We start from the raw sequence: 27,516 nt of genomic DNA on the forward strand, positions 1-27,516 counted from the left end.
TGCCAGGTATTATCAAGACCGCAAGGCCTATTTTCGGAAAGCACTTTACAATGGTTCATTCATTCATACATTGGGAGTACCAAGTGTTCATACTAAGTGTTTGACTGTACACTGTGTACACTGTACTGTAACTGTTTACATTTCTGCCCAGTGCCTAATAAAGTATTCAATCAATCAAACCTCTAGACACAAAGTGAGTGTAATCCACACATTGTGATAAGTATAAATTGAGACACTTTATTGAAGTATAAGGGTGTACACTACAGTGACAAGCCTGTTTACTGTACTGGGAGAAAGGGAAAATCAACAATTTCATCAGATGCCAAGATAATTCTCTCTAGACATTTATATATTGCTGGCTACCGTTTTGGATATAGGCTACTACGGTGTGATAAGGTTAAGATAAAGTGGTTTAAAAAAAAATCTGGCTTTGGAGATGTGTGGTAATTTGTGGCAAGAAACTCCCATGTTTCAATTGTGTAGCTACAGTAGGTTAATACACAAAAAGCACAATACAAACACAAGCCTTTTTGACTGACATTTCAGACCAGTATCAATGTGGAAATCCGGTACACAATGTTTAATAATACCAACAGTGGACTTAAAGGGAATACAGGCCAGACTTAATTTAGAATACAGCTACTGTAGATTAATTAGGATTTTATATTTTTATTGACAGATAAAAATTGACAGAACAGGGGGAACAATGGAGCAATACATTGATTAATAACTCTGTTAACAATGTGTTAACATTCAACCATAGATTACAATGTAAATATTGGAAACACCATTAGAGTGAGTATTTTGGACCAGGTTGTTTGATTTTGCCCATGCGAGTGTCCATCTAGCCTGTATGACTGCATCAGAATGACAAGGGGATGAAATTGTTAATAGTGCATTATTGCGTGTAGAATGTTTCCCATTCACAACTGGTACAATTACTGTATACTGCAAAATGAAAACAAGTAAGGATATATGGAGGTAGAATCAGGAAGAATAGGATGACAATTATAGCTACGTACTGTGCTGTACTGTACACCTAGCTGCACCTGTTGCTGCAGTAGACTGGGCAATTGTAAAAACAAGGATGAGACATGAAATTATCAGCAGCAAAAAAAAAACATACTGCCACTGATTTGCAAACAATAACATAAGAAAAAAAAGAGGAATGGCACTGGTGTACAAAGGATGTCAAAGAAATGCAAGAAAAGGAATGGCACTGATGTTACAACAATAACAAAGAAATGCAAAAAAACAACAACACAAAGGAATGGCACTCATGTGCAAACGGTGACAAAGAAATGCAAAAAGGGAATGGCACTGACGTGCAAACAGTAACAGCGTGCCTTAATTAGTGGTTTGCAGAGTATGTGGTTCCAAAAACAAATGAGGGCCATCACTCCACCATAGGCATAGGTTATTATTGGCTCATGTAGTATTCGCTGCATTTCACGTTGAAACTCGTTCAGTTAGCAAAGTGTTCAATAAAACATAGCAGATAGTCACTCATGGAATATTTATAGAATGGATGGTGTGATCAGTCTAAAGTACTATTAAAACCAGAATAAGTATAAAAAAATAATCCAAGAGGAAATAGGAGCATCTCACAGTAATAAAACAAGACAATGGCTTCGTAGGTGATCTTTTTTTCACTTGACTGGAGTTTTACCATCAATCACGTCTTACAACATTAAGACATCTAAGTTAAGGATGGAATGGGGGGATATAACTCGTTTCACATTGGTAAATATTGGAGTGGGGTGCTGAACAAGTGCACAGAATAATACAGGCAAGTACCAAAATAAAGGAAACGCCAACATCAATTGTGTAAAACTCTCGTGGGACATTACCAAAAGTTTGGGGGTATTTGGTATGCGGTACACTGACTGTACATGTAGAATACAATGCTAACAGCCTCATTTATACTTAAGGTGGCCTTACACTAGCCGATGCTCGGGGCCGCTCAAAGCGCGATCGGGATCGGCCCGATCAACATCAAGAATGTTTGATATTTGCTCTGCCCCGCTCCGATTATCCTGTAGTGTGTGGTGCTATCAGATTACATATTGAAAAAAATTGGCTAGTGTAAGGCCACCTTAAGTTGCGTGCTGGTGTTGTGCAGATCTACAAGCTCACCACGCGTCACATAACGTGTGGTGAGCTTGTAGATCTGCTATTTAATGGATGCAACACCAGGATGCAACCAAGCATAAATGCGGCTTTCAACCATGGAGTTTAATTTGTTTTGGTAATCGCCTGTAATATCAAAGAAAGCTCAACTCTGCTATGTTCGTTCTTTTCTTACGGAGATATATAGGATACAATGTGGCATTAGGAGTTAGGACGAGGAAGGGGCTCAGGCCTTCAGGACTGAGTCGTACACCTGGTAGACATACTGGGACACCTCAGGGGCCCGGCACTTCAATGACAACTACAGAGAGAGAGAGAGAGAGAGAGACCGAGACAGAGAAAGAGCGAGAGAGAGTGAGACAGAGCGAGAGATCGGATGGTGTAAGAATCCCAAAACGTCCTTTTACATCCACGGTATTTCTATTTTTATTCACCAAATATCATGTTAGAGGAGCCCAACTGTGTGCAATCAAATTTAAACCATTACGAACTGAGGCTGACTCTACAAATGCCTTCTAATCAATAGTTCTCACACATATTGTTTTAGCACTGCATGCACTGTGCGCTTGTAGATCTAATTTAATGATTTAATGGGTTAATTATAATTAATCTAACATGCAAAAGCATCAAGTAATTGAAAGTAATTGATTTTGTGAAGTGAGCAACTTTGATGATGGAAAGTGGACACAAAGTGATAAACTAGCATTACCTAGTGTCCCATGCTAATGTATGTTACTGTATATGCCGTCTGTCCCCTTCCCAGACATGACAGCTGTGAGAAGATGTCAGCACCCCAAAGGTGGACCCTTACCGTGTAGTTGGGATTGCCCGGCTGAATTCGGAGCTCAGCCAAGATCCAGATACCATTGGTGAGTTTGAGGGACTGGTAGAGCATGTCTTGTCCCTCCACGTTCCTCTTGGCAATAGTGTAGATATTGTTGCTCTGCAGCTTCCCCGACACAGTATCTATAAGACCAGAGTCAACCATTCAATACTAGCACTCAGTAACTCACCCACCGCATTTTCACGCCTTTTTTAATATCAATTGATTACGGTTCACAACTGTGTCCTGTACGTGCTCATAACATTCCGGTTCGGGTGCGATGCCAAACAAATACAAAAAAATAAAATAAATGAAAATTCCACTGGCTTCTGCTGTCTATGGGGATGCAGTTTTTAGAATGGTAATATCCCGGATTCTTCTTTTTGGCTCAAAACAAGCTTGATTTGCGGCTCATTTCTCTAAACGATATGATCCTTGGTTACAAAATGTATGTTTTGGGTGAATTAAATAACAATCGCGGGACCTGTTACATTAAAACATTAATTTACAATAATTCACCTCCTGGGTCTCGGTTTCCCAGTGAAGCGGCTTTCAAACTAAGAGTCTCCCTGTATTAAAAGACTGGGCGGCGGTCCTGGAGTACTCTTTTTCTGACACCAGATGGCAATATCGGCAGTAAATTAGTTAAGAAACCTTCTGCTCCTGGTAATGCTTAGGTGTTCATTGTTTATCCCAGTACAAGCCTACTGGAGCAGTTGGGGTTTAAGTGCCTTGCTTCAATGGTAGTTTGCTTCAAACGTGGGTACTGATGAAGGCTTGAGTTTTACTCATTCACTCGTGTGAATGTATGGAGATCATAGTTATTACTGTGTGTGTATATAGAGAATATATATATATATATATCTGATGTCGGGAAGAAACCACCTAACTCCAAAATGTTCATTTTTCAGAAAAAAACTTAAATATGTATTTTTTTCAGAAAATGAAAAATTATATTTTTCAGAAAATGAAAACCATATATTTTGAAAACAAAGCAACACTGCCTCATCAAAGTTGGTGTTGTGACTTTATATATTGTTTATATAAGTGATTTTTACTACTTTTCATTGGTTCAATATGTTTTTAACCAACACACAGACGTAGTGTGTTCAATAGCACTGATTTATGAAGAAAAATAAATGTAAAAAATGGAGTTAGGTGGTTTCCTCCTGACAGCAACGTAAAATGTACTAAGTTGATTTAAATCGGTTGAACAAAGTTGAACATTCTCTGGGTTAATATTCCGGATTTGCCAGGGTATCGACTGACACTATTCGGGGACTAGTCTGACTCAACTGACTGGTCTAGTGGGATTTGGGACACACCACTGGTCTATACTAATGGGATTTCAACCACACATGCTACAACTACCAGAAAACCTGAGTGTGGAGCCATCTGTGGCTGTGTGCTATTTAGCAAGACTTCTAAGAACTGCAGCCATTGCGTTGCCGTCCACTGACACTAGCAGGATTATGAGAGGCTTCTGAAAGGAAGGAGGGGGTTTGAGCCGGCTCCTTCAGGCATAGGAGAAGTGAAAGGTCACCAAGAAGACATGCATGCGGATGGAGAGAGAACAGAAGAAAAACTAAATCAAGATGGTGTCTGACTACAGGGATCCCTGTTTGTCCATCATTGTTAAGTACTTTATCAACAACTGGTAACACTATAATAACTATTGTTTATTCAAACAATTGTTACCGTAATTAAAATGCTAATGAAACGTATGTACTAAAAGTAATTAGGACAGCAAGTAGACATTCTAGACAAAGTTATTGCTTATGCACCCGCACCGATATTTCCAATACAGACCAAATACCAGTGTTAATTTCTTCGAATAAAACTATGACTTTGTCATGTTCGTCGACTGCCTTTTTTCTAAATAAAAACTAAGCTATGATGACTAAAACTGAGACTAAATATAATGACAATTTCATCAACAATAAAAACTAGATGAAAATATTAGGGAGGGACTAGTGGAGAAGAGATCCAGTAAAACTAAAATACAAATCATTATGCTTGGTTGCATGCTGAAAATAGATCTGCAAGCTCACAACTCATCGCGCTGCGACACGCTGTGAGGTTGTATCGGCTATTTTACAACTATTTTACGGCATTACGATGCCAAAATATTTTAAAACTAGACAGACTAGACAGATTTCAGATGAATAAAATATGACTAAAACTAAATCAAATGTTATTCAAAATACTACGAATCAAAATTTGCTGTCAAAATCAACACTGCCACACTCATAAGATATTTCCTATATAGACTATCTGTATACAGAAAGACATACCTGCATTTAGGTGACACTCCTTAATCTGGTACTGCAGCTCATTTTCGTTGGGGATGTCCTTCCAGGTGGCTAGGAACACCTGGCGCTCTGGAGAGGAAAGAGACAACATGAGAGAAAAAACAAAAACACAAACGGCGAATTAAACAATGAAAACATAACTTGTGTAACTCGTGAATGGGAGGGAAAGTGTTAAAGGAGAATTCCGCAGGAGCCGTTTTGTACTGAATTATGTTGATAATGTGTATGTGAACCACTGTTAGTAGCGAAAAAACTAAAAACAATATAGGCTCTAAGAAGGTAGGCGGGGTCAAACGCCGTTCTGGCCGAGGCGGAAGCCACAGAGCGACAACATTCTATGGACTTGTTTTCCACGTCATCTACAACAGATGTAAACAAAAAATAATAATTATCGCGCGATCGAAGAAGAGATTTACCGTTCGACCCGCACAACGGGTAAATCCGCTAAATTGGTATGGAACGCTCGCCATGGAGTTGTTTTCCCTGCGACTTCCAGTGATCAATGGATACAGTGTCATCATCTTAAAACAGTTTGACGGCCGCTATTGTTTACTCCAGTGTTCCGCCGCTGCATAATACGACATTCCCGCTATTTGTTTAATGCGTTTAATTCGCTGTATTTTAATAATTAAAAAGAAACTCCGGCTTTGCGCGGACCTGGAGATGAGACCTTCATGTTATGATGTCGAAACCGGAAATCGGGCCATGCGCTGGGCTGCTGGGAAATTGAGTCCAATGCAAGTGAACAGAAGACACGGCCTCATGGAATGCAGTCTTATGCACCCGTCTTGTGGCGTACCAAGATGGCAGGTGGTGCGATCGAAAATAACACACGGAGGAACCTATTTTCGGCGGATTTTCGCCGATCAAAAGCCCAGATACTTCAGCGTATGATCTAAAGGTAATAAAAAAATCTCGGCAGCGTAGAATATTTGATTAAAATGTGGGTAACGCGTAGTATGCCCTTAAAGTGTTAAGGTAAAAAAAAAAAAAAAACGGCTGGTCCGGAATTCGCCTTTGAACACATGATGATCAACATAAAGATGTGACACTGAAAACTGAAAACATACCCATTTTTCCATCTTCTACAAAGAATATATTGAGAGGAATAAGCCCACTGAAGTAGAAGACATCTATGTTGTTCTTCACTGCCACCTGCAGATGTGGTAAACAAAACCATTATATGAAATTGACATTCTTCTCAGACTTAATGTTGCTCACATTCATAATGCACATACAGTACACAAACTGCATAATAGTGACAGCTTTTGTTCAATATGACACATTGCATTGAATTGTTCTAAGGCGAGTGCATGTTACTTTGTTAGTTTGTTTAACAGTGTGTGTGTTGATATTCATTTAAACATTTCAGTTTAATAATATGTCCTGTTAGCTGCTACACTTGTTTGATTGGGGTTATGGATGCACCGAATATTCGGCCACCGAAACTTCGGTGCGATTCGGTTGATTTTAGAGCCGAAACCGAATAGCCAAAGAACAACTTTCGTAATTTAGTTTTGTTGTGATGACGTGATCAAAATGTATTTTGCCATTATCAAACAACAAAGGTACGGCCATGACAGCAAAAACTGGTAAAAAAAAATATATATATATATATATATATATATATATATATATATATATATATATATATATAGAATTTCCCATTCGGTGCATCCCTAATTGGGGTGTCATATACTCATTGGAAATTGTATCTTTTGCCCATAATACGAAATAACATAAAATATACACAAACAACCTGAGCCTATTGATGTTCTGTGTGTGAATTGATAAAGTAAGTGCATGTAGCAGCAGGCCAGTGCTGCGGTCATACCTGCAGATTATTGAGAGGGTCCATCTTCATGACAGGACCGATGGTGTTGAGAGGAAGGGAGAGCTCAATGCTCTGACTGGGCATCAGTGGAGTGTGGACGGGCAGAGGGCTGGTGGGTATCATCCCAAAACTAGACACACAAAGCAACCACAAAATCAGTCAGACTGCATTCAATCTGCAACTATTGTCAGAGATAGAGAGCAGAAGTCCTGACGTCACTCGCTCGGTTCGCATAACGTTTTTCATTATGGAGAATAACATGGGGTCATCTTAAAATCGTCTCATATAAGAATTGTGGTCCAAAAATAAACAAACTGTCTCTGCGATATTGTCGGGGAGGTGTCTCTGTATCGTTTATGACAGTCAGTTACTCATATTTGATACAGTGTGTTTCTAGCAAGAATGTAACTAATTTGGCAGCAGTACACAAACCCGTGGACTTATAGCCCACTATCGATATTGACATCAGCCTTCATATCAGTGCTCTATTGGAGAAGTCAAATTATATTCATGCTTATGTGTGTTGCTTTTGTGATATATTCCCGTGTGTTAGTAGTAGTGTCACACACCGAAAATAGTTGATCTACAAGCTCATCAACCTTTGCGATGGGTTTGAGCTTGTAGATCAGCTATTTTTGACAACATATATGTGACTGAAGAGGTTAACTACACTATTATGATGATGCAGTTTCAGTTTGTTCCCCAACATTGTTCGATACTTGATGCACACAAACCTATTCTTGTTGAACTGGACAGCGAAGTCGGTCATATGTTGCAGTGCCTTATTGGTAAATGTCATGTCCATATACATGTGGCCTTGGCGGCGAGAGAAGGTCCCAGAGATTTCTAGCCCCTTGGCTTTGACTGCTGGCAGCCACACCTAGTGAAACGGACCAAAGAAACTCATAAAAATCTATCTAGTGCCATATGACAACAGCGATTCTGATTGGATCGTGAATTTGCAAATGTACAACCACACTTTGCTTGCTTAACCACATGAACCCAAGTGTCCCCATACTACTACAACATGCATGTCATAACAAAATAGAATAGACATTCGGCAGTCACAAATGGCAGATCTGCAGGGATCCGTACGCTTTTCCGACCCGCCAAAAATCCGACGGGCAATGGTCGGACTATCGCCCGAAATATGGGCTTTTACCGCCAACGGTCCGACATGGCATTATACAGACAATAGTTCCGGCAATTGTCCGAAAACCGTTGTTTAGACCAGGCAATGGTCCGACACTAGAGACTTTGGCTTGGGGAGAGAGAGGGGGGTGTGTGGAGGAGGGGGAGGGCGGGGCCCAGCCTACTTTGGCAGCCCTTGGGCATGCAAATTGATTCAGTTTGTTAATTGTCCCCCGCCCCCCCCCCCCCTACCTATCGGCCGCACGCAACCCCCCCCACCCCCACCTATCGGCCGCACGCCCCACCGTGTGTGTGTGCGTGGGGGGGGGGGGGGGTGTGTGGGGGGGTGTCGCGTGCGAGGGAGGGAGAGAGAGAGAGAGAGAGTATATAATCGCTACACGCCTTAGACTCTAAGGCGTGTAGCGCCTCTAAGGCTTAGAGAGTGTGTGTGTGTGTGCGTGGGGGGGTGTGGGTGGGGTGTGTTTGCGTGGGGGGGGGGGGGGGGGGGGAATCAATTTGCATGCCCAAGGGCTGTCAAAGTAGGCACACCCCCCTCTCTCTCCCCAGACTGTTGCCCGTCGGAATTTTGGCGGTCGGAAAAAAGACCTGCACCCCCATCTACAAGCTCACAACATGTATTGCAGAATCAGAATATCTTTATTATCATTGTACGAAACAAAATTGAGTAGCAATCCAGCTCAGTGCATTTAAAAAAAGACATAAAATACTAAGAATATAAGAACACATACATTAAAACATATTGCACAATGTATGTTTTCTTCATTGTGAGCTTGCAGATCTGGGTGCAGGTCTTTAAATGCACTGAGCTGGATTGCTACTCAATTTTGTTGTTTCGTACAATGATAATAAAGATATTCTGATTCTGCAATACATGTTGTGAGCTTGTAGATGGGCTATTTTTGGTGAAGATATTTGATGTAGAGGGGGAAAAGAAGGAGGCCGAATAGACCACAGGGGCACCTCGGTCAAGGAACTATTAGTGTTCAGTGGTTAAAACACTTTTACAATTCCACAATCTCTGAATGCTAGTCTGGAACTACACCTCACAAAATCTGAGTAATCTGTTTGTCATTTCCGTTCAAAATATATTTGAAAATATCTTTAGAGCTTATTTTTTGACTGTATCATAGCTGTGTGAACTCACAGATTTAGGTGCCGCATAGCCTCCTGTGGTGATGGCCATGCCTGTGGAAAGCTCAAACAGATCGTTGAGACCGCTGCTGCTGGCTGCCGCTGCAGGTGCTGGCGTGGGAGAGGGTGCAAATGTGTTGGGGACAGACGAGGGGATAAAGTTCTGTCCCACCTGAATCAACAGACAACACACACTAAATGTCAGCATTAAAAAGTTACCTTCAATGTGCTTGACTGGCACACCGGAGATGTCAACTAGCTACTCAAGACGATCTGAAAGAAATTGGATCATTCAAGTAAAATAAAATAAAAAACATTATTAATTAACAAGAGTCTAACAGCATTATTGACCACAGTCTGGTGAGCTACTGTACATTTCAAAATGTGACTACTTTCACTTATCAGGCCAAGCTCCAATCCCATACTGACATGATGTCAGTATGGGATTGCCTAATAATGACTTGCCTGCCAGGTGCCCACACCCCAATCAAAAGCCATGGAAGGCCAGAAGGTGAGGCATGTGTGACTGGAATTACACTACGTGTAATTCCACAGACAGCCACCTAGGGTGGCTGTCTGTGGTGGGTTAAGTTCAAGGGTAGCGACTAAACAGCATGCAGCATGCAGATAGGCGAGCAGGCGGCTAAACGAAAGGACTCAACTTACTGCTGGACTTCCCCCAACACCTCCGCCCAGGTCTCCCCCGAGCTACAGGAGAGAGGGAGAAGAGAGAGGCGCCCATAGCCAGCGTCCACAACAAAAAGACAGGACAGATGGAGAACAGAGACAAAAGACAGACCACAAAACCACCATTAGGAGTGACCCTCAACTCGACATGGGAAAACATCACCTCCACATATTGTTAAGACACAAGGATAAGAGTACAGATCTGTCCAAGCTGCTCCATCAGTTTGGAGAAAACAAAAGCTGAATGTTAAAGTGGAAGACAATTAAAAATATTATTAGTACTGTGAGTGAGCCAGATGTCAAAGGATAGAAGTTTGTGAACGGTCAAAGGTCTGGAAAATGGCCAGAAAAATACTATCTGTTGTTATTTATTAGAAGTAATCCTAATAGAAACCAGATTTAACATTCTGCACCGATATATCTACTGAATGTAGTCAATATACTGTAGCCCAGGATCGCCCTAATCCTCCCGTAGAGAACCTCCATGTCCCCTTATCCCCTGACGCACAATATACTGTACATGTGGAAAGTAAAGAAACACAAGTTAATGCAGTCAAACAGCTGATAAAATAAAATGAATTGTGTTTGTATTAAAATGTACTTAGTAATGTGTTGTTCATGCATGGGAGCAGTAGGTTTTTTCCCTTTTGCGCCTTCCTTGTTGTGGTGTGCAAGCCAGAGGAAACCATGGATTTTAAGAGAAGAGGTGGACTCATGAAGCTGAGCACAAAAACACCCTATCCGGCCAGTGCAGAGCACAGCTTTAAAGCTGCAGGCAGGTATCAATCAGGTCTGCACGCAGTCACAAACTACCACCATTTATTTTTGAGAAGCAACTCTTAGATCAGATGATGTAGATCACAGTTTCCCAAACAGTGGGTCGGGACCCATTTGTGGGCTGTGGACACATTGTTATGGGTCCCCTTAGTTTTGGTTTCCTACATTTGGTTTTAAATTATTATTACTTCAAAACATTTTCAAAAAACATTCCCAAGAAAGCAAAACTTTTCATGAATGAATAACAAAATCCAATGATCATTTCAGTAATATCATGAAGAAATGAAAGAAAAATCGAAGAAATTCCATAAATTAGAACAAATATTTAAGAAGAAGTAGTGAAAATAGCTGATCTACAAGCTCACAACTTGGCACAAAGCGACATGTTGTGAGCTTGTAGATCTGCTGTTTTCACTAGTTTGGTTAGATATTGGCGAATATCACATTTCTGCTTTGGGTCACGGGCTGAAAAGTTTGGGAACCACTGATGTAGATCCCATGGCAAGTAGTTTCACAACTGACATTTGGAGTTGATACTGAACATTTATGATACTTTATGATACTGTACATTTGCACTGTGTCACAGCGCAGTGCGCACACCAGAATCTACTTGAGTTTTTTACAGGGGCGTCGCGCCAGGCTTGCTCACAGCCATGATCTGCCACTCGAACTGTTATTATGCATAGCGTGAGCTCGAATTAATGTTTTATTAAGCTCTAAACATGCTCCTTTATCTCAATCTGAGCCCAAAAATGCTTTAGATCGCGAGCGTGCGCATGCACGAGGAGTTTTTGGATATTCGATGACTACACACCATGGGAGCCACCGGAGGCTAACGATGGATGCTAAAAACGTTAAATAAAATACCGTATTGGGCCGAATATAAGACGACTCTGATTATAAGACGATACACCTTTGGTGTGTTTATGGCTTTATATTCAGACCAATAGGGTACTATTAATTCTGGATTAAATTACATTAAACAAACCTGAGATTTATCGTGTTGGCAAAGGAGGTTGCAAGCACGAATCCCGAGAAATCGCGGGTCTGGCATAGATTCTGTTAAACTAATGATATGCACTGACTTTTTTTTTATTTTAAACAAAAATATATACTCAATATTAAACTGTAATAATTACTCAAATCGCTATCGGACAAAGAAAGTTGATTGGGACATCCCTAGTGAACGTTAATATGATGGATTGGAACATGATTCATTGGAACTTACTTTATGGAAATCAAACTCAAGCATCTTGTCAAGGAATTTTGGGTTGAACCTTGTTGAACCTTTAAGAAGCCCCAGGGCAGCTGTGTTTCTTATCTCTACGGCAGCTGTGATGATAGTAAGCCAGCTAGCCTGGAGAGGTGTTTACAAGCCTGGGGAGGGTGATGCTATTTTGAGATAATTACCCCCTGTTGTAAATGCAGCGGACTGACCTCATGCTTCCTTCTGTGCATGAGGAGTCCAAGCTGCTTCTTTTCACCTGACAGGGGAGAGTTTCCCCGGCCGGACGTAGTGCGTGGAAGGAACACGTTATTCCGACCAGTTCCTTTCCCCTCCATCAGGCGCCCCGGCTGGCCAGGGGGAGGTAGTTTAGAGACCAGGATTGCGACTGAGAACTTGAATCCATGTGTTCCCTCCCCACTCACCAGACTGTCGAGGCCTCCTCCCAGCAGGTCGACGGCACCCATCTGCATGGAGGACTGCTGGGGCACGTTGACCGGGGGTCCCAGGTCCAGGTTGAGCAGGTCCCCCAGGAGGTCCCCCTGGCTGGGGATGACGCTGGGTTGCTCCATGGTGGGGACGGCCGGCCCTGTGCTCACGGGACTCTCACCTGTGTCTGCCATGCTGCCATGGGGGAGAGAGATCATTTTTAAAGAGCATCTCTAAGTAGTTTCATTTTTCACAGGTTTTCCAAAACAGCAAAGAATAGCCCACCTATAATCTCACAACATGTCACACTGCAATGCGTTGGGGGAGTGTAGATCTTCTAATTTCACCATCTAAAATCTTAGAAGATATCTAGTCTCATATAATGATATCAATATAATATCTACTGTATATTGCCCTGTCCCAGACCAGACAACAGGAACAGACACCCCAGGTGCGGGCTGTGCGCTGACACACATGCACACGTGCTGGTTAATTAAGAAATCCAAAATTAATTTCACTGTACAACCATGTCATCCTAACTACCGATACTGCCCATCGTCAGTTGGAACCAGTCAATTCAGTTGGAACCAGTTGAAACCTTGCCCAGCTATTCAGAGCTTCAGAGCCCTTTTCAAGGTAACACCGTGCCCGTGCGTATGACCGGGCATTAGCAAACGGCATGATGAAAACAAGCTTTTCAAAGCAGAATAATAGTGACCTGCTGTGCTGGATGGGGAGGTGCTTGCGGTGGATGCCGTGGCTGCCTTCCACGAAGGCGTTGGGGGGCTTGTGGTAGACGGAGGCCAGTGAGCCGATGTGGCAGATGAGCTCGTCCAGGAGCGTGGGCTCGATCAGGTCAGTCTCCTCTGAGATGAGCGGCTTCTCGGACAGCACCACCTCCTTGGCCGTCACCGGGTCGGTGGACAGCAGGCGCCAGTAGATGTAGCCCCTGTCGCGCAGGTCCGGGTTGTCGGAGTCCTGCGGAGGAGACGAAGAGAGCAGGCGCCAAAGGAGATGTTTATATTTTTATTATCATTCAGTTCATTTAGTTTATGACAGTGCACTCTATGAACATTGAATTGTGAAAAATATGTGCGGCGGCCATCGAATTTCAAAGCACTCATAGTGCCACGAATACAAACGTTAATTGAGAGCCCTCACAGGACTTCCTAGGAATGACAGATGTCAAAGTGGCTGGCGCAATAGTCAGCATTTCCCTACCCGTTTGTAGGTGCAGGTGTATATGAATTTGAGCGTGTGTGTGTGTGTGTGTGTGTGTGTCACCTGAGTGGCAAGGCTGAGGACCTGCTGCACCAGTTCCTGGGTTTCAGACGGCTTCTTGAGGAACAGTTTGACGATGGCAGTGAGAAGTGTGAGCTGGACCTGAAAGTCACAAAGACCGATTTGCAACATACTTTATTGTCATGTACACTACTTTATTGTCATGTACACTACAACAGTATAGACCACTGTTTCCCAAACAGTGGGTCGGAATCCATTTGTGGGTGGCGGGCGCATTTGTATGGGTCCCTTTGGTTTTTGTTTCCTACGTTCGTTTTTAATTAACATTATTTCAAAACATTAAAAAAGCTAAATTGTTCATGAATTGAAAACTTTTTTTTCAGTCATTTCAGGAAGAAATAAAAGAAAAGTCTAAGACATTTCATAAATTAGAAAACAAATGCTTAAGAAGTAGTGAAAATAGCCGATCTACAAGCTCATAACGCGGTGCGAAGCGGCGCCTTGTGAGCTTGTAGATCTGCTATTTTCACTAGTTTGGGTCACAGGCTAAAAAGTATAGACAGTAGTCAAATTGCCCATAGAGTATGATTCAACTGAACCAGGTTGACACGATGTGACTTGTTTGGTCATGTCCGTGGGTCTCACCTGGGTGCTCTCGTCATGGAAACCCTCCAGGAAGCTCTCCAGCAGCTCGTCTGCGTTGTCGATCCTCTCGGCGTACTCGCCCACGATCCATATCATGGCGGCGCGCGCGTCCGGCTCGTCCAGGGAGTCCAGGTTCTCGCAGAGCGTGGCGATGATGCTCTCGTATCTGAGGAAATGACAAGAGGCAGTCAGAGTCAGGCGGCCCCTGAAGCCCACTCAGTGGTAATGCATGGAATGAAGATGTGACTGAAAATGTAATGTTTTAGGTCGCGAATACAAGCGGCCGAAATGAGTTTTCTTCGACGGGTGGCTGGCATCTCCCTTAAGGTGTCCTTACACTAGCCGATAATCGGGCATTTTTGACGCTCAGGGGGTGCCAGAGTCTGGGTAGGATGCCTCTCCGACGTCTCCCTAGGGAGGTCCTCGAGGCACGTCCCACTGGGAGGAGACCCCAGGGAAGACCAAGGCACAGTTGGAGGAATCACATCGACTCACTGGCCTTGGAACGCCTCGGGATCCCCCAGGAGGAAGTTATAATGTTGCTCTGGAGAGGGAAGTCTGGAGCTAAATTTGAACTTTGTTTTTATATCAATTGTTTTTTCTCCACCAAAGAATTAATGAATGAACAGAAATCAAACATAAAGGTATAATCCTTCGAAACTAACAGCAGACCAGTTGTATTCTAGTGCTTGTTTGATCACTTAGTTCAAATACTCTTTCATCTTAAAATAACTAATGACTGAAAATAGCTCACTAATGACCGATAATAATGTAGATCTGCTATTTTCGGTGTGCAGCATGCTTTCACAGAAGAAGCTTCTATGGAATCCAACTGACTGAAATGAGTCGTGGCGTCTGAGAACTTTAATCCATGGGTAATGTGTTGCATTCTCGCACATTTACAAATTCCTAAGAACTTGTTCTGAGTCTATAATAACACTATCAAAAAGGATATCAAGGTGTGTCGGGCAGCTGTTCCACTTACTTGTTGGGGTACTTGCGGAAGATGTCCCTGATGACCACGATGGCCTCCTGGACCACATAGTTGACCTTGGTCTGAATCAGGTCCAGCAGCGTGCTCACACAGCGCTCGGCTGATTGCTGGGTTGGGTGGAAGACAAGTCAGAATGAAAATATCTATAACTATGGAATAGAGCAAAAATAAAATCTTGACTGAAAGTTTACTAATGATGTTTAGGTACTATGGTTCTTTGTCACTGCCGTTCCACATAACAGCCGACCAGTTGAAGAAATGTAGGCTTTAGTTTAAACCTTCGCTTTTATCACATTTCTGAGACATATCTATGGAAGATGCTTCTAAGATCAGTTCAAATACTCTAAATAATCCTAAAATAACTAAACCTAATCTTAAAATAACTAGAAATCGAAAATAGCAGATCTATAAACTCAAAACATGTTGCAGCGCGATGTGTTGTGAGCTTATAGATCTGCTATTTTCGGTGAACGATATGCTTCCATAGAAGACATGCTGGCTTCTATATGGAATCCAAATGACTGAAATCAGTCTTGGCGACTGAGAATTGTAATCCATGTGTGTGCGGTACATGTGTGCGGTACCTTAATTTTAAAGGTACACATTATTGATACACATTCCCAGCGGATCACAACTTTCCTGACTTAATTGATAAAGAGATCTTTCCCTGCGGATCACGACATTCCCGACTTTTGTTTTCATTGTTTAATTCACTGTTTCTGATCACTTTCAAGAGATACATGGTTTCCAGCAGACACAGTAGGAGATGTCACACGTTTGGATCACGTGACCGGGGTTCCCAGGGCTTCTGGGAAATTGAGGCGCAATGCAAAGTCTATGAGGGACAATGGCCGCGCCCGTGTGCCCCAATTCCCTCCTGTTGTTGTGGAATATTTTTGGACACTATTAAAAATGATTGGAATATATTCAGGCGGATTTTCGTGAAACGGACCTACATTAGCGCCCGGGTGATTCTTCAAAGGTTAGTGAAATAAATCTCCACAGTCAACGTGTTAATAATATACTATTCTGTAGGCTGTAGCCTGAATGTTGTGCTCTGTATATACTATATAATGATGTCCATTGTCCAGCTTCTCGTTGCATCCTACATTGTCAGACTGTACTACATGCAAGGCACTTCTCTTAGGTGATTTTTACTCTGTTAAGTCGTACAAGTACTAAGTATGACTGAGGCTTACCTCCACTTTGATGGCACAGCGCCCGATGGCTCTGACTGCCTTCCGCACAAAGTCCACATCCACTTCTGTGGCATACTCCTTCAGTTCAGCAAGCACCTGGAACATGGGGAGCACATAAAGCAATGCAGGTGGAGAGAAGTAATTTCAACGATGACCGAACTACACTGGGCAGAAACCTCCATCTCCATATTCCAATTACGGTATTTGAGGTTTTTTGTATATTAACGCACTACTTGATCATACTGCAAAACTGTAATACATTTGAATCCTAATAATTATTTGGGACATTAATGAATACCATATAGGCTTAAGTATAACAACATGAACATTGCACTGTTCTGTGACAAGGACATGTACACTCTGAGAGTGTACAAATTGACACAAAAAGACCATGTGGTTCCATATATGTACGCTCCGAGTTAAATAAGTACTATGGATTTGATTCATTGTGTACTTGCAAACGGTACCTGGGCTATGTTAGCCTGTGAGGCCAGGCGGATCATAATGTCCAGCTTCTCCAGTTTGACATAGATGGGATCGTTGTACTTGACAAAGAACACCTTGATCTCCTGCTTCAGGATCTCAGGCCTACACAAGAGAGAAACAATATGACAATGATGTCATTTTACCCTCCAGTTATAGTAGTAGTTGATGGAAACTGCACAGCATCTTCAGGCTGTCTGAAGCCCTGTTTCACAAACAGTGGGTTGGGACCCATTTGTGGGTTGCGGACACATTGTTATGGGTCCCCATATTTTGTTTCCTACATTTAGTTTTGAATTATTATTATCTCAAAACATTCCCAAAAAAGCTAAACAAAAAGAAAAACAAAATCCAATGATTGCTTTCCAGTAATGTCAAGAAGACATGAAAGAAAAATCAAAGAAATTCCCTAAATTAGAACAAATATTTTAGCAGTAGTGAAAATAGAAGCGACAGGGGGAGGCAGTGTAGAGACCAGGATTACTGCATGTTTTTTGTGAGGGTACCTACCCTAGGGGACACAGGGAGAACATGCAAACCCTTTTGACAACCCCACCTAGGGTACGGGCGCTGATGATGCAGAGGAGAGAACACGCCCCCAGCGGGAATCGAACCCAGGACGTTCTAGCTGTCAGGCGACAGCGCTACCGACTGTGTAACTGTACTCCCCAGATCGGCTATTTTGGCTATATATTTGTACACCGCGTTGTGAGCTTGTAGATCGACTATCTTCTTAAACATTTGTTTTCTAATTTATGGATTTTTTTCCCCCATTTTTTGTCATTGATTTCTTCAGGAAAGTACTGAAAAGGCTTAATTGCCGTATGTGTTGTTGTAATGGTGTTCTGACCTCTTCTGGACGATGAGGTTGATGTTCCTCAGGGCCACGTACTGGACCTCTGGCTCTCCAGACAGCAGGGTGACCAGTGGCGGGGACAGCTTCTTCAGCAGGGTGTTGTAGTAGTCCGAGTCCTTGGGCAGCAGCTCCAGGAACTTCATCAGCACCTTGACCGCAGACAGCACCACCGCAGAGTTGGCGTGAGACAGCCGAGGGGTCACGCGCTCACAGATGCTTTTTGAGGAACGAGGAGGAGGAACAACGGAAATCATTAACGATACATTTTCAAGCATCCCGTCTCCATGAAGGCGTTCTCTGTTCTTAACTTAAATGAGAAAAATAAATGATTCATGTTCAGACATGAAGTGATATTGGTGCACCCTAAAATGGTAGTTACAGATCCTCATCGATTGCTATGAGGGGATAACAGTGGATGGTTTGGTACGATTGTTAGAGTTACTCCAGTGGTCTTAAACTAATGGTGCTGGTCAAGTTCAAAGTCAACCACAATAAATAAAATACTTTATAGAGGACATCAGTCCCCGTCTTTGTCTTGTAGTGTGATGTAGTGGCAGATATCTACTGTGCGCTCTCTCTCCTGAGAATGTCCGAGCCACCACATTCTCAGAAGTACAATCATTGATTTATTGCCTTGCATTTTATGAAATAACACTGTTCCCAAGGTTTCTTAAGGAGAAGCAAAAAAAACAACTGATGTTTTGGCAAGGATAATAGTCTCACAGGACAAGACAACCAGGAGTCACAGAACGTCAGTGTGGCAAAGGTAGCAGTCCCACAGGACCATATTATGTTCAGAACAAACAGCAGTAAGAGCACCATAGCATAGGGATTAGTTATAACTAAACAGCTAGCCAACAGCCAGGCAAGCCAACACAAATGGTTCTGAGAAACATAAGGAATCCAGTTATATGTAAAACATTTATGTCATCAGATTAAGGGGACCCATGGGACACACTGGGTACAGATGGCGTGACAAAGGAATATAAAAGCCATGGTGAAACTGAGAAGGAAGCACTATCCTGAAATCCGCCGAAAGCTGTGTCTGTCTGCTTAAACCTGCTTTGCTATGATGTCTTATATGAATGTTAAATAAATACTATACTAAGCTTCCTCGACGGGACTGGTCATTCTGCACCTGGCGAAGATAATCCTTGAGTCATCGGATTTCTAACCACTACAGTGGCTTCTATATACCTGGTCGAATACCAACAAAGTCACCCTTTTACCAACTCGGGCCGGGCGTACAATCCGGCGAAACTGCTCAGCCTGGCATTCCTAAAGTAACCTAAGTAATGTATGCTTAAACGGTTAAACCTAACCTTATTCCCAACCCTAAACACTAAACTTATTTCTATTCTCAGTAAAACTAAATAAAGAATACAAGAACCGCCGCACCGAGCAGTCGGCGGAAAGAAATGAGGGCGAGATGAATTATGGGCGACTGTACCCGTTACCACCTGGTCATAGTATTAGTAAAGCTGACCTTCGATCACGTTTTTGGAGATCGACGCTTGGACAAGGGGGGTAGCAGCCGGCTTTATGCAGTGACGCTTAATGAATTAAGCAGCCTATTATAAAAAAGTGAAACATCCGACACTAACAAATCAGCAATTCTTAAACAGTGCCTGACACAGGCACTGTTTAGCGAGGCAAGACGAGACGAGCGCTTGCTGCAAGACGTAAAGCCGTTCCAAATGGGCCGGCTTTTTAAATGACTGCTCGATTTTTTATTTCAAGATCGACTCCCGTGCTTATCGAAAGAACGTTGATTAATCGATTTTTTTGGGTCAGCCCTAATTATAAGGGGAAACTATCATTTGCATGGCCAATTTAACCTAAAGTTTTTAAACATTATACCTTTGAGCCTCTCTTTCATCTTTAGGGTTGTAGTTGGACAGGCAGTCCAGGATGAAGATCTGGCCCCACTCCGTGCACTCGTTGAGGGCTGTCAACAACTTGTTGATATTCTGGGGGTTCAGGTCCAGGAGGTTGCTGTTAGGGTGGGATTCGCTGATCTCCGACAGGGCTGCCACAGCGTTGGCTACAACCTAGAGAGGATGGAAGCATGCACCAAGCGAAGTCAGTTAGATCCCATAATTGTTTGGGGGATAAATAAGCAAATACAGTCAAATACAGTCAGTGCCCTCCATTCTAAGTGTGTTCAGTTGGCATACAGCTGGCAGACAGCTAGCCTCCAACAGAGGCACACATACTGTATACGGCTAAAAACTATCTATTGCCAAGATGCATTCAATAAAAAACAGATTTTAATCACATGAATCATGATAAATCTAATGATATTTAGCTTGCACGATGCATAATAGGCAGCAATAATGTCAACATTGGCCCACCACTCACTATTCTTCACAAGTACTTGAATTATAACAGTGAGACGCCCGATAAATACTGAATCATTCCTTTTAATGTACTCGGAAGTCAGAAGTGTCCATCGTACTGCTTTATTATCTGAATAGGACAATCGGATCAGGATGTGGTATCAGCAAATAGTATAAGTAAGCCTTGCCGAGCCATGAGGCCCATAGGGCAGTAGCCTATCTCCTGATTCTGTAGCGTGAGGCAGCTTGATGTACAAGTACACCCCCTGGACATGACGCTAGTAAATCGCAGGGACTTACCCCCAATCCAACCCTTGATGCCGAGTGCCAAGCAGGGAGGCATTGGGTCCCATTTTTCAGAGTCTTTGGTATGACCCGGCCGGGGATCGAACCCCGACCTCCCAGTCTCAGGGCGGACAAAGGCCACTGAGCTGGCAGATAGTATACTCCATATTAAAATTACTCGGATCGGGGAAACTGTTAAATACATAGCATCATCCATTCCTAGTACATACCATGGGGTTGGAGTCAGCAATGAGGTCTCTCAAAGAGTCCAGGAAGCCCTGGTCTTCCACCATCTGGGCATTGATGTCATGGAGTTTGGCCACGCACACAGCTGCTGTCTTCCTCACATACGGGTCCTCGTCCTTCAGACATTTCCTCAGAGGTTCACAGAGGTACTCTGTGATCTTATCCACTCGGATGCAACCCATGGTGCGCACGGCCAGAGCACGGATCAGGGGGTTGGGGTCCTCGCAGTCCTGCATATTGGCAGAGAGAGTTAGTGGAATAAAGCAAAATAAAATCTCATGACTGAAAGTTTATTAATGTTTAGGTATTATCGTTCTTTGTCGCTGCCGTTCCACATAACAGCCGACCAGTTGAAGAAATAACAGATTTGAGGCTTTAAACCTTCGCTTTTATCACATTTCTGAGACCATTCATGTCTATGGGAGATGCTTCGAAGATCAGTTCAAATACTCTTAAAATAACTAAACCTAATCATAAAATAACTATTAAACTAACAATGAAAAATAGCCAATCTACATGCTTCCATAGAAGACATGCTGGCTTCAATGGAATCCAAATGACTGAAATCAGTATTGGAGACTGAGAAATGTAATCCATGGAGTTGTCAGACAAATTAATTCACATTCTGGCTTGAAACGCAAACTATTTCAGAGCTCAACAAGCAGTCGGACACCAGTGCGGGGATCTTACCTTGACAAAGCTGTTGACTGCCATGATGGCCATATCAGGCTGGCTCTTGGCATAGTTCATTAAGTAAAGATAGACCAGCTTCTTCAACTCCAGGTTGTCTGTCTGCATGCAGTTCACCACATCCGGAAACAAGGAGCTGAGGGCAGAGGATGAGGTCTTAGTCAATGATCACCTTTAAGACATTTCATTTTAAAAATATGTTACACTAACATAAACTCACTAGTTAAGACACTGGGAAATTGAAATGTGTGAATGTGCGAGTCTGAAGTGTTTCTCCCTACAGTACCTGACGTCCTTGCCCACGGTCATGGCAGCGATGACCTTCTTCACCGCCTCCTTCCTTTTCTCCTTCTTCTCATTGTTCAGTTCTGCCTTCAGCTCAAAGATCTCCCCTGGAGGAGGAACCCCAATGTTAGTACAGCAGTAAGTAGTACCAGTAGAATATAGGCTACTAATATACCGTAAAGTATTGTTCATGTGAACCAATCAGGAAAGGGGCATGCATAAAAAATAATACAAAATCTTATGAAAATCAAGTAGGAGTGGAACAATTAATTATTACAATTATAATGTTTATAAAAAATACATTTTGGTGGAAACTGTTTACCACCCCCCAAAAGTTTATAAAATACTGAAAAGAGAAAATCTAGAAGCTCACACAATCGGCTAGTCGGAAGCTTGTAGATCAGCTATGTTTTCTATTTTTGCCTGACACCATTGTACAACGAAGTATAAAATAGGGCTTATGGTGTGATTTATAAAGAAAAGAATAACTTGAATGTATTCTGCGTCGATTCATTCATATATAAAAATAAAGAGGATTTGATTCATCAAAAAAATTTAATTGTCTATTTCTGCAAATTACAGGAATAAAACTGGATTATACATTTCATGGACAATAAGTCTTAAGTCCAAAGTTGTAGAGTAGCACAATCCTGAAAGAGCCATCTTAAAACCGATAACAATCTGATTAATGATCCAATACTGCACTGTATTGTGTCTATCCCTACAAATCTATACATTTTTTTTATTCACCATTTTCAGTGTGCATGTAAAACCAAAACACCAATGGCCATAAAGTGTATTTGCTTCACATTTGTCTAACTCTTTGGCTTGTGTAGGTGAAGATGTGATCAATCATTGACAATGTGTTGTACCACTGAGAATGTGACTTTTATACTTGTAATATCCTTCACCCTACCATCTAAGGAAAATGTGTAAAGTTTCATGCTCTGCATAGTCCAACACGATACTATAAATGCCCGGTGTGCACATGAGGTGCACACTCCGATTCACAGTCACAGTTGCAAATAGGTGAGAAATGATTATTGCCCCGTTTGTAAATACAAAATATGGTTGCTTAGGGTGGAAAACTTGCATGAAATGAAAACAAAAAATAAAATAAAAATCACACCCGTGTGAACTGAGTGGTGCAACGCAACTCCTCCCCCCCCCCCCCCCCCCCCCCAACAGCGCCACTTTTGGTAGTCATTGGTACTCGTGCTCATAGTGACATAGGTGAACACATAGGTGGGTGAACACGGACATTGCTGTTCGTTGGAGTGGTTGCACCACTCAAAAATAAACACTATTTTGTCACAAGCTCTAGTCTAATGCATTTAATTGGTTAACCACTTTCAACATCGCATCCCTTTTTTGGGCACGTCATCATCGGTTATTTTCCCTATTTAAACAAAACAAGTTTTCCACTTGGATGTTGGGTAAACAGTTCTATTGTACCTGCTTTTGGCTTTGGTGTGAAGTGGTTCTCTCATTATCACAGGTATGTTATAAATAGCCATGGCACTGACTAACAAGTTGCGTGCCAAAAATGGCCGATCTACAAGCTGTGACATGGTGTGAGACACTGGTGCGCAAAATTCAGCCCTAATATTTTACTGGGTTAGCAAGCATGGTACCATGCTGTCCTTCTGTCCTCAGCGCTCACCTTTTTTATTTGTCGTGAAGTATTTGGAGTCAGTCATGACTGTGGACCTTCAAATCTGTTAAATAGAAATGTACATAATTAATACAGTATGGAAGACAAACCCTGTGCATTTAATAGAAGAACTGAAATGATGTAGAGTATAGAAAACTTATGATCTTCAACAGACTGCAGAATAACATGCACAGCATCCAAAACAAAACAAATCTCAATATAGGGCATCCAGAAATCTAATATGGCATGAAACCTAGACAATTGGTCATTCAATATCATGCAGCAAATTTGGTGCATATTCAAATAGAAGCTGGAAGGCACCTTGTTGAGAATGAGATCACTGTGTTACAATACTAAAGGCCAGCACCACAACACCAATCACAATAGAGTCAAAAGAGTCTGGACCATTCACAAAAAATGCCATGGTGGAAAATTGACCAGATTAACGGTTACAAATATCTGCCAAGGGTGTTTATGTGGCGTTACTGGATTAATAATTTATAATGCTATAACTAAGCAATCATTATGACATTGTAATTGTTACAAAAGACAATATAGAACAGAGGTTTTTAAATTACAGGTACATCAAGGCACAAATGTTACAAAATCTAGACAAAGACATCCATTCATTTATTCTCAAATACTTTCTCTGCAGACTGCAGTCAGTCAGACTTTATCGTTAATATTTCATTGACTTATTCTATGTTCTATACTGTAATATTTTGAGTAGCAAGCAGCCTATACAAACTTAAAAGTGGAGGTTATATTTTCAGTCGACTTGCTAGTGAAGGTACAGTACACTACAGGAATCAAGGTGGGGATCAAGGTAGAAGCGTTCACGTCGCGATCCCTGTCAAGTAATACCTGTTAACACTTGCTATTACTTGCGAATTCTACCAAACACTTTGAAGCCGAGCCGAAAGACAAGCCTGTCCAAAAGCTCAATGAATGCCAGTAGCCCATCAGTCCGGAGCATGAAGAGAGGCCAACGCCCGCCTCCAAGGCCAGCATTGACCATCATATCTCTAAACATTGAAGGACTATCTGCAACTAAAGAAGAACTTGTTGCAAAACTCTGTAGAGAACATCATTGTGATATTCTCTGCCTACAAGAAACCCACCGTGGACCTAAACACCACCGACCTCGTGTGAAAGGAATGACCACCCTCATAGAAAGACCACATGAGAAACATGGAAGCATCATGCTAGCAAAAAATGGGACAATCATCGAATCAACATCTAAAAGCGATGAAAATAACATCGAAGTCCTAACTGCTGAGCTAAGAGGAATTACCATCACCTCAGTATACAAACCACCTCCCACACCTTTCGTGATGCCAGAAATACCAGCATCTGGAAAACCAAAGATCGTGATTGGAGACTTCAACAGCCACAGTACGCAATGGGGATACGCTAATAACAATGAAGATGGAGAGGCAGTGGAAACATGGGCCGAAAGCAACCAGCTTAATCTGATCCACGACGCCAAACAACCAAAGTCCTTCAACAGCGGGCGTTGGAAAGCAGGCTACAATCCTGATATTGTGTTTGTCAGTCATAACATCAGCGGACTAAGCAAAAAGCTGGTACTGGAGCCACTGCCAAAAACCCAACATCGCCCCATTGGCATCACAGTCAATGCTGCAATCACCCCAGCCACAGTTCCATTCCGAAGAAGATTCAACTTTGGGAAAGCGAACTGGCCAGGTTTCCAAGAAGATCTTGAAAGGAAGATTGCCCATCTCCCAGCGGACCCCAAGAACTATGACAACTTCACCAAGTTTGCGCACTCAATATATACCTGGACTCGATGCTCAAAGCAGCGAACTATATGAACAATACCAACAGCTCTATGAATCTGACCCCTTTGCAGAATGCACCATCGAAGTAGGTGAGAGCCTCATGACCTCCCTATCAGAATGTCGCCAACGGAAATGGCAAAATCTACTGGAGACAACTGATATGGCGAAAAACAGCAAAAAGGCATGGAGCCTAATCCGAAAAATCAGCAACGACCCGTCAACTCCAACACAGCAACAATACACCACCACCGCCAACCAAGTTGCATATCAGCTGCTGCTCAACGGGAAATCCACCACCAAACAGCCGAGACCAAAGGTAGACAGACTCCAGCACTCCCAAACCACCGGACTGACTGAACCGTTCTCCATTGAAGAGCTCAATATCAGCATCAATGCCCTTAAGACTGGTAAAGCCATTGGCCTGGATAACATCTTCACTGAAGAGATCAAACACTTTGGACCTCTGACACGAAAATGGATCCTCGAGCTGATGAACAACTGCATGCTGACAAGAAACATCCCAAAGATCTGGAGAAAAACCAGAATCATTGCTCTCCTCAAACCGGGTAAAGATCCAGCATATGCAAAGAGCTTCCGCCCGATCTCCCTGCTATGCCACCCGTATAAGCTGTTTGAGCGCCTGATCCTCAACAGGTTGGCCCCAATTGCTGAACCAGCCATCATCCCCCAACAAGCTGGATTCCGACCTGGCAAATCCACAACAAGCCAACTTCTGAACCTCACTCAGCACATTGAAGATGGGTTTCAGAAAGGACTGGTAACAGGTGCCGTCTTTGTTGATCTGTCTGCCGCGTACGACACTGTCAACCACCGCCTCCTCCTAAAGAAGATCTTGGAGCTGACAAAAGACCTGGCACTCTCAGACCTCATTGGAGCCCTCTTGAAAGATAGGCGCTTCTATGTTACCCTGAACAACAAGCAAAGTCGCTGGCGACGACAAAAGAACGGCCTACCGCAAGGTAGTGTGCTGGCCCCACTACTGTACAACATCTACACCAATGACAAACCAATGGACCAGAACACTGAGCGATTCATCTACGCTGACGACCTCTGTATAACATCTCAAGAGACTACGTTTGAAGCAGTAGAAGCAAACCTCACCTCAGCCCTAGATGAGCTACTCCTCTACTACGAGTGCAACCACCTACACGCAAACCCTGCGAAGACTCAAGTCTGCTCGTTCCATCTCAGGAACCGGGAAGCCAACCGACCTCTTAACATCGAATGGTCTGGAACACCACTTGAGAACTGCACCAACCCTGTCTACCTTGGTGTAACCCTGGACCGCACCCTCTCCTTCAAGGAACACATAAAGAACACCAAACTGAAAGTCAGCTCCCGAAACAACATCCTACGGAAACTGACCAATTCAAAATGGGGAGCCACAGCACACACGTTGAGATGTACTGCTCTGGCCCTGTGCTATTCCTCTGCGGAGTATGCGTGTCCTGTTTGGGAGAGATCAACCCATGTCAAAAAACTAGACTCAGCGTTGAACAACACCTGCCGCTTGATAACTGGTTGCTTGAAGCCTACCAATGTGAACAACCTACATCTCCTCGCTGGCATTGCCCCTGCAGATGTGAGACGGGAAGCCACCAGCCGAGTGGAGATGACAAAAGCTACCAGTGATGAACGCCACCTCCTTCATGGACACGAACCCCCGGCCCAACGACTGAAGTCAAGGAGAAGCTTCCTCAGCCATGTCCAGCCCCTAACAACATCTCGGGAAGAAACCAGACTCCAGCTATGGACAACAAAGCTTGAAAATGACCCCCCTCCTATTGACATGGGAATCCCCCCCTCTGAAGACCTCCCTTCTGGCTCAGAAGCACCATGGGTCCGGTGGAAGACTCTCAACCGCCTGAGAACAGGAACGGGGCGATCAAAAGCTGCTATGGCCAGATGGGGCTACAAAACCGGCCCAACCATCTGTGAATGTGGAGAAGAGGACCATACGATGCAGCACTGCCTTGTCTGCCCTCTACTACCCAAACCTTGCAGCTTAAAAGATCTCGCAGAGTTCAACAATAATGCAAAAGACTGTGTAAAGAAATGGGAAACTGTCATCTAACCACATGCTTCAAAGACACGAAAAGAAGAAGACTACAGGAAATACAAAGAAGAAGATAGATCACATTTTCATTTGACAGCCTGACCTATAATGGGTATGCAGTAGGGATGTCAATTATAGATTAATTCATTAATTGACAATTGATAACCTTATCGATCGATTAACCGGTTAGTTAATAAGCTGCGTTTTAAAGAGAATCTT

General features: G+C 42.8%; 1 protein-coding gene across 5 annotated transcripts in view; it reads right to left on the bottom strand.

Annotated features, from left to right (window-relative positions):
- Positions 1-649: 649 nt before the first annotated feature.
- Positions 650-27,516, bottom strand: part of ap2b1 (adaptor related protein complex 2 subunit beta 1) — a 28,741-nt gene continuing 1,874 nt past the window's right edge. Inside the window, exons 2-24 of one of the 5 annotated variants that reach the window (XR_013790537.1) lie at positions 23,428-23,482; positions 21,766-21,871; positions 21,480-21,615; positions 20,774-21,019; positions 19,780-19,970; positions 17,914-18,135; positions 17,048-17,168; positions 16,581-16,676; positions 15,373-15,488; positions 14,388-14,553; positions 13,785-13,883; positions 13,219-13,478; positions 12,497-12,695; positions 10,049-10,090; positions 9,396-9,554; positions 7,834-7,979; positions 7,100-7,229; positions 6,336-6,420; positions 5,248-5,334; positions 2,942-3,096; positions 2,306-2,431; positions 1,023-1,065; positions 650-857 (exon numbers count right to left, since the gene is read on the bottom strand). Coding sequence is in view for 2 of the 5 variants with exons in the window: in XM_079507344.1 (XP_079363470.1) it covers positions 2,357-2,431; positions 2,942-3,096; positions 5,248-5,334; positions 6,336-6,420; positions 7,100-7,229; positions 7,834-7,979; positions 9,396-9,554; positions 10,049-10,090; positions 12,497-12,695; positions 13,219-13,478; positions 13,785-13,883; positions 14,388-14,553; positions 15,373-15,488; positions 16,581-16,676; positions 17,048-17,168; positions 17,914-18,135; positions 19,780-19,970; positions 20,774-21,019; positions 21,480-21,615; positions 21,766-21,871; positions 23,428-23,464 (2,874 nt within the window). In the remaining 3 variants the exon portion in view is untranslated. Of the gene's footprint in view, positions 2,432-2,941; positions 3,097-5,247; positions 5,335-6,335; positions 6,421-7,099; positions 7,230-7,833; positions 7,980-9,395; positions 9,555-10,048; positions 10,091-12,496; positions 12,696-13,218; positions 13,479-13,784; positions 13,884-14,387; positions 14,554-15,372; positions 15,489-16,580; positions 16,677-17,047; positions 17,169-17,913; positions 18,136-19,779; positions 19,971-20,773; positions 21,020-21,479; positions 21,616-21,765; positions 21,872-23,427; positions 23,483-27,516 lie in introns of all 5 variants that reach the window. The other 4 variants (XR_013790538.1, XR_013790539.1, XM_079507344.1 and 1 more) reach the window with 4 other exon arrangements.

The sequence above is a fragment of the Electrona antarctica genome (assembly GCF_951216825.1).
Source record: "Electrona antarctica genome assembly, chromosome: 8".
Taxonomy (NCBI): Eukaryota; Metazoa; Chordata; class Actinopteri; order Myctophiformes; family Myctophidae; genus Electrona; species Electrona antarctica.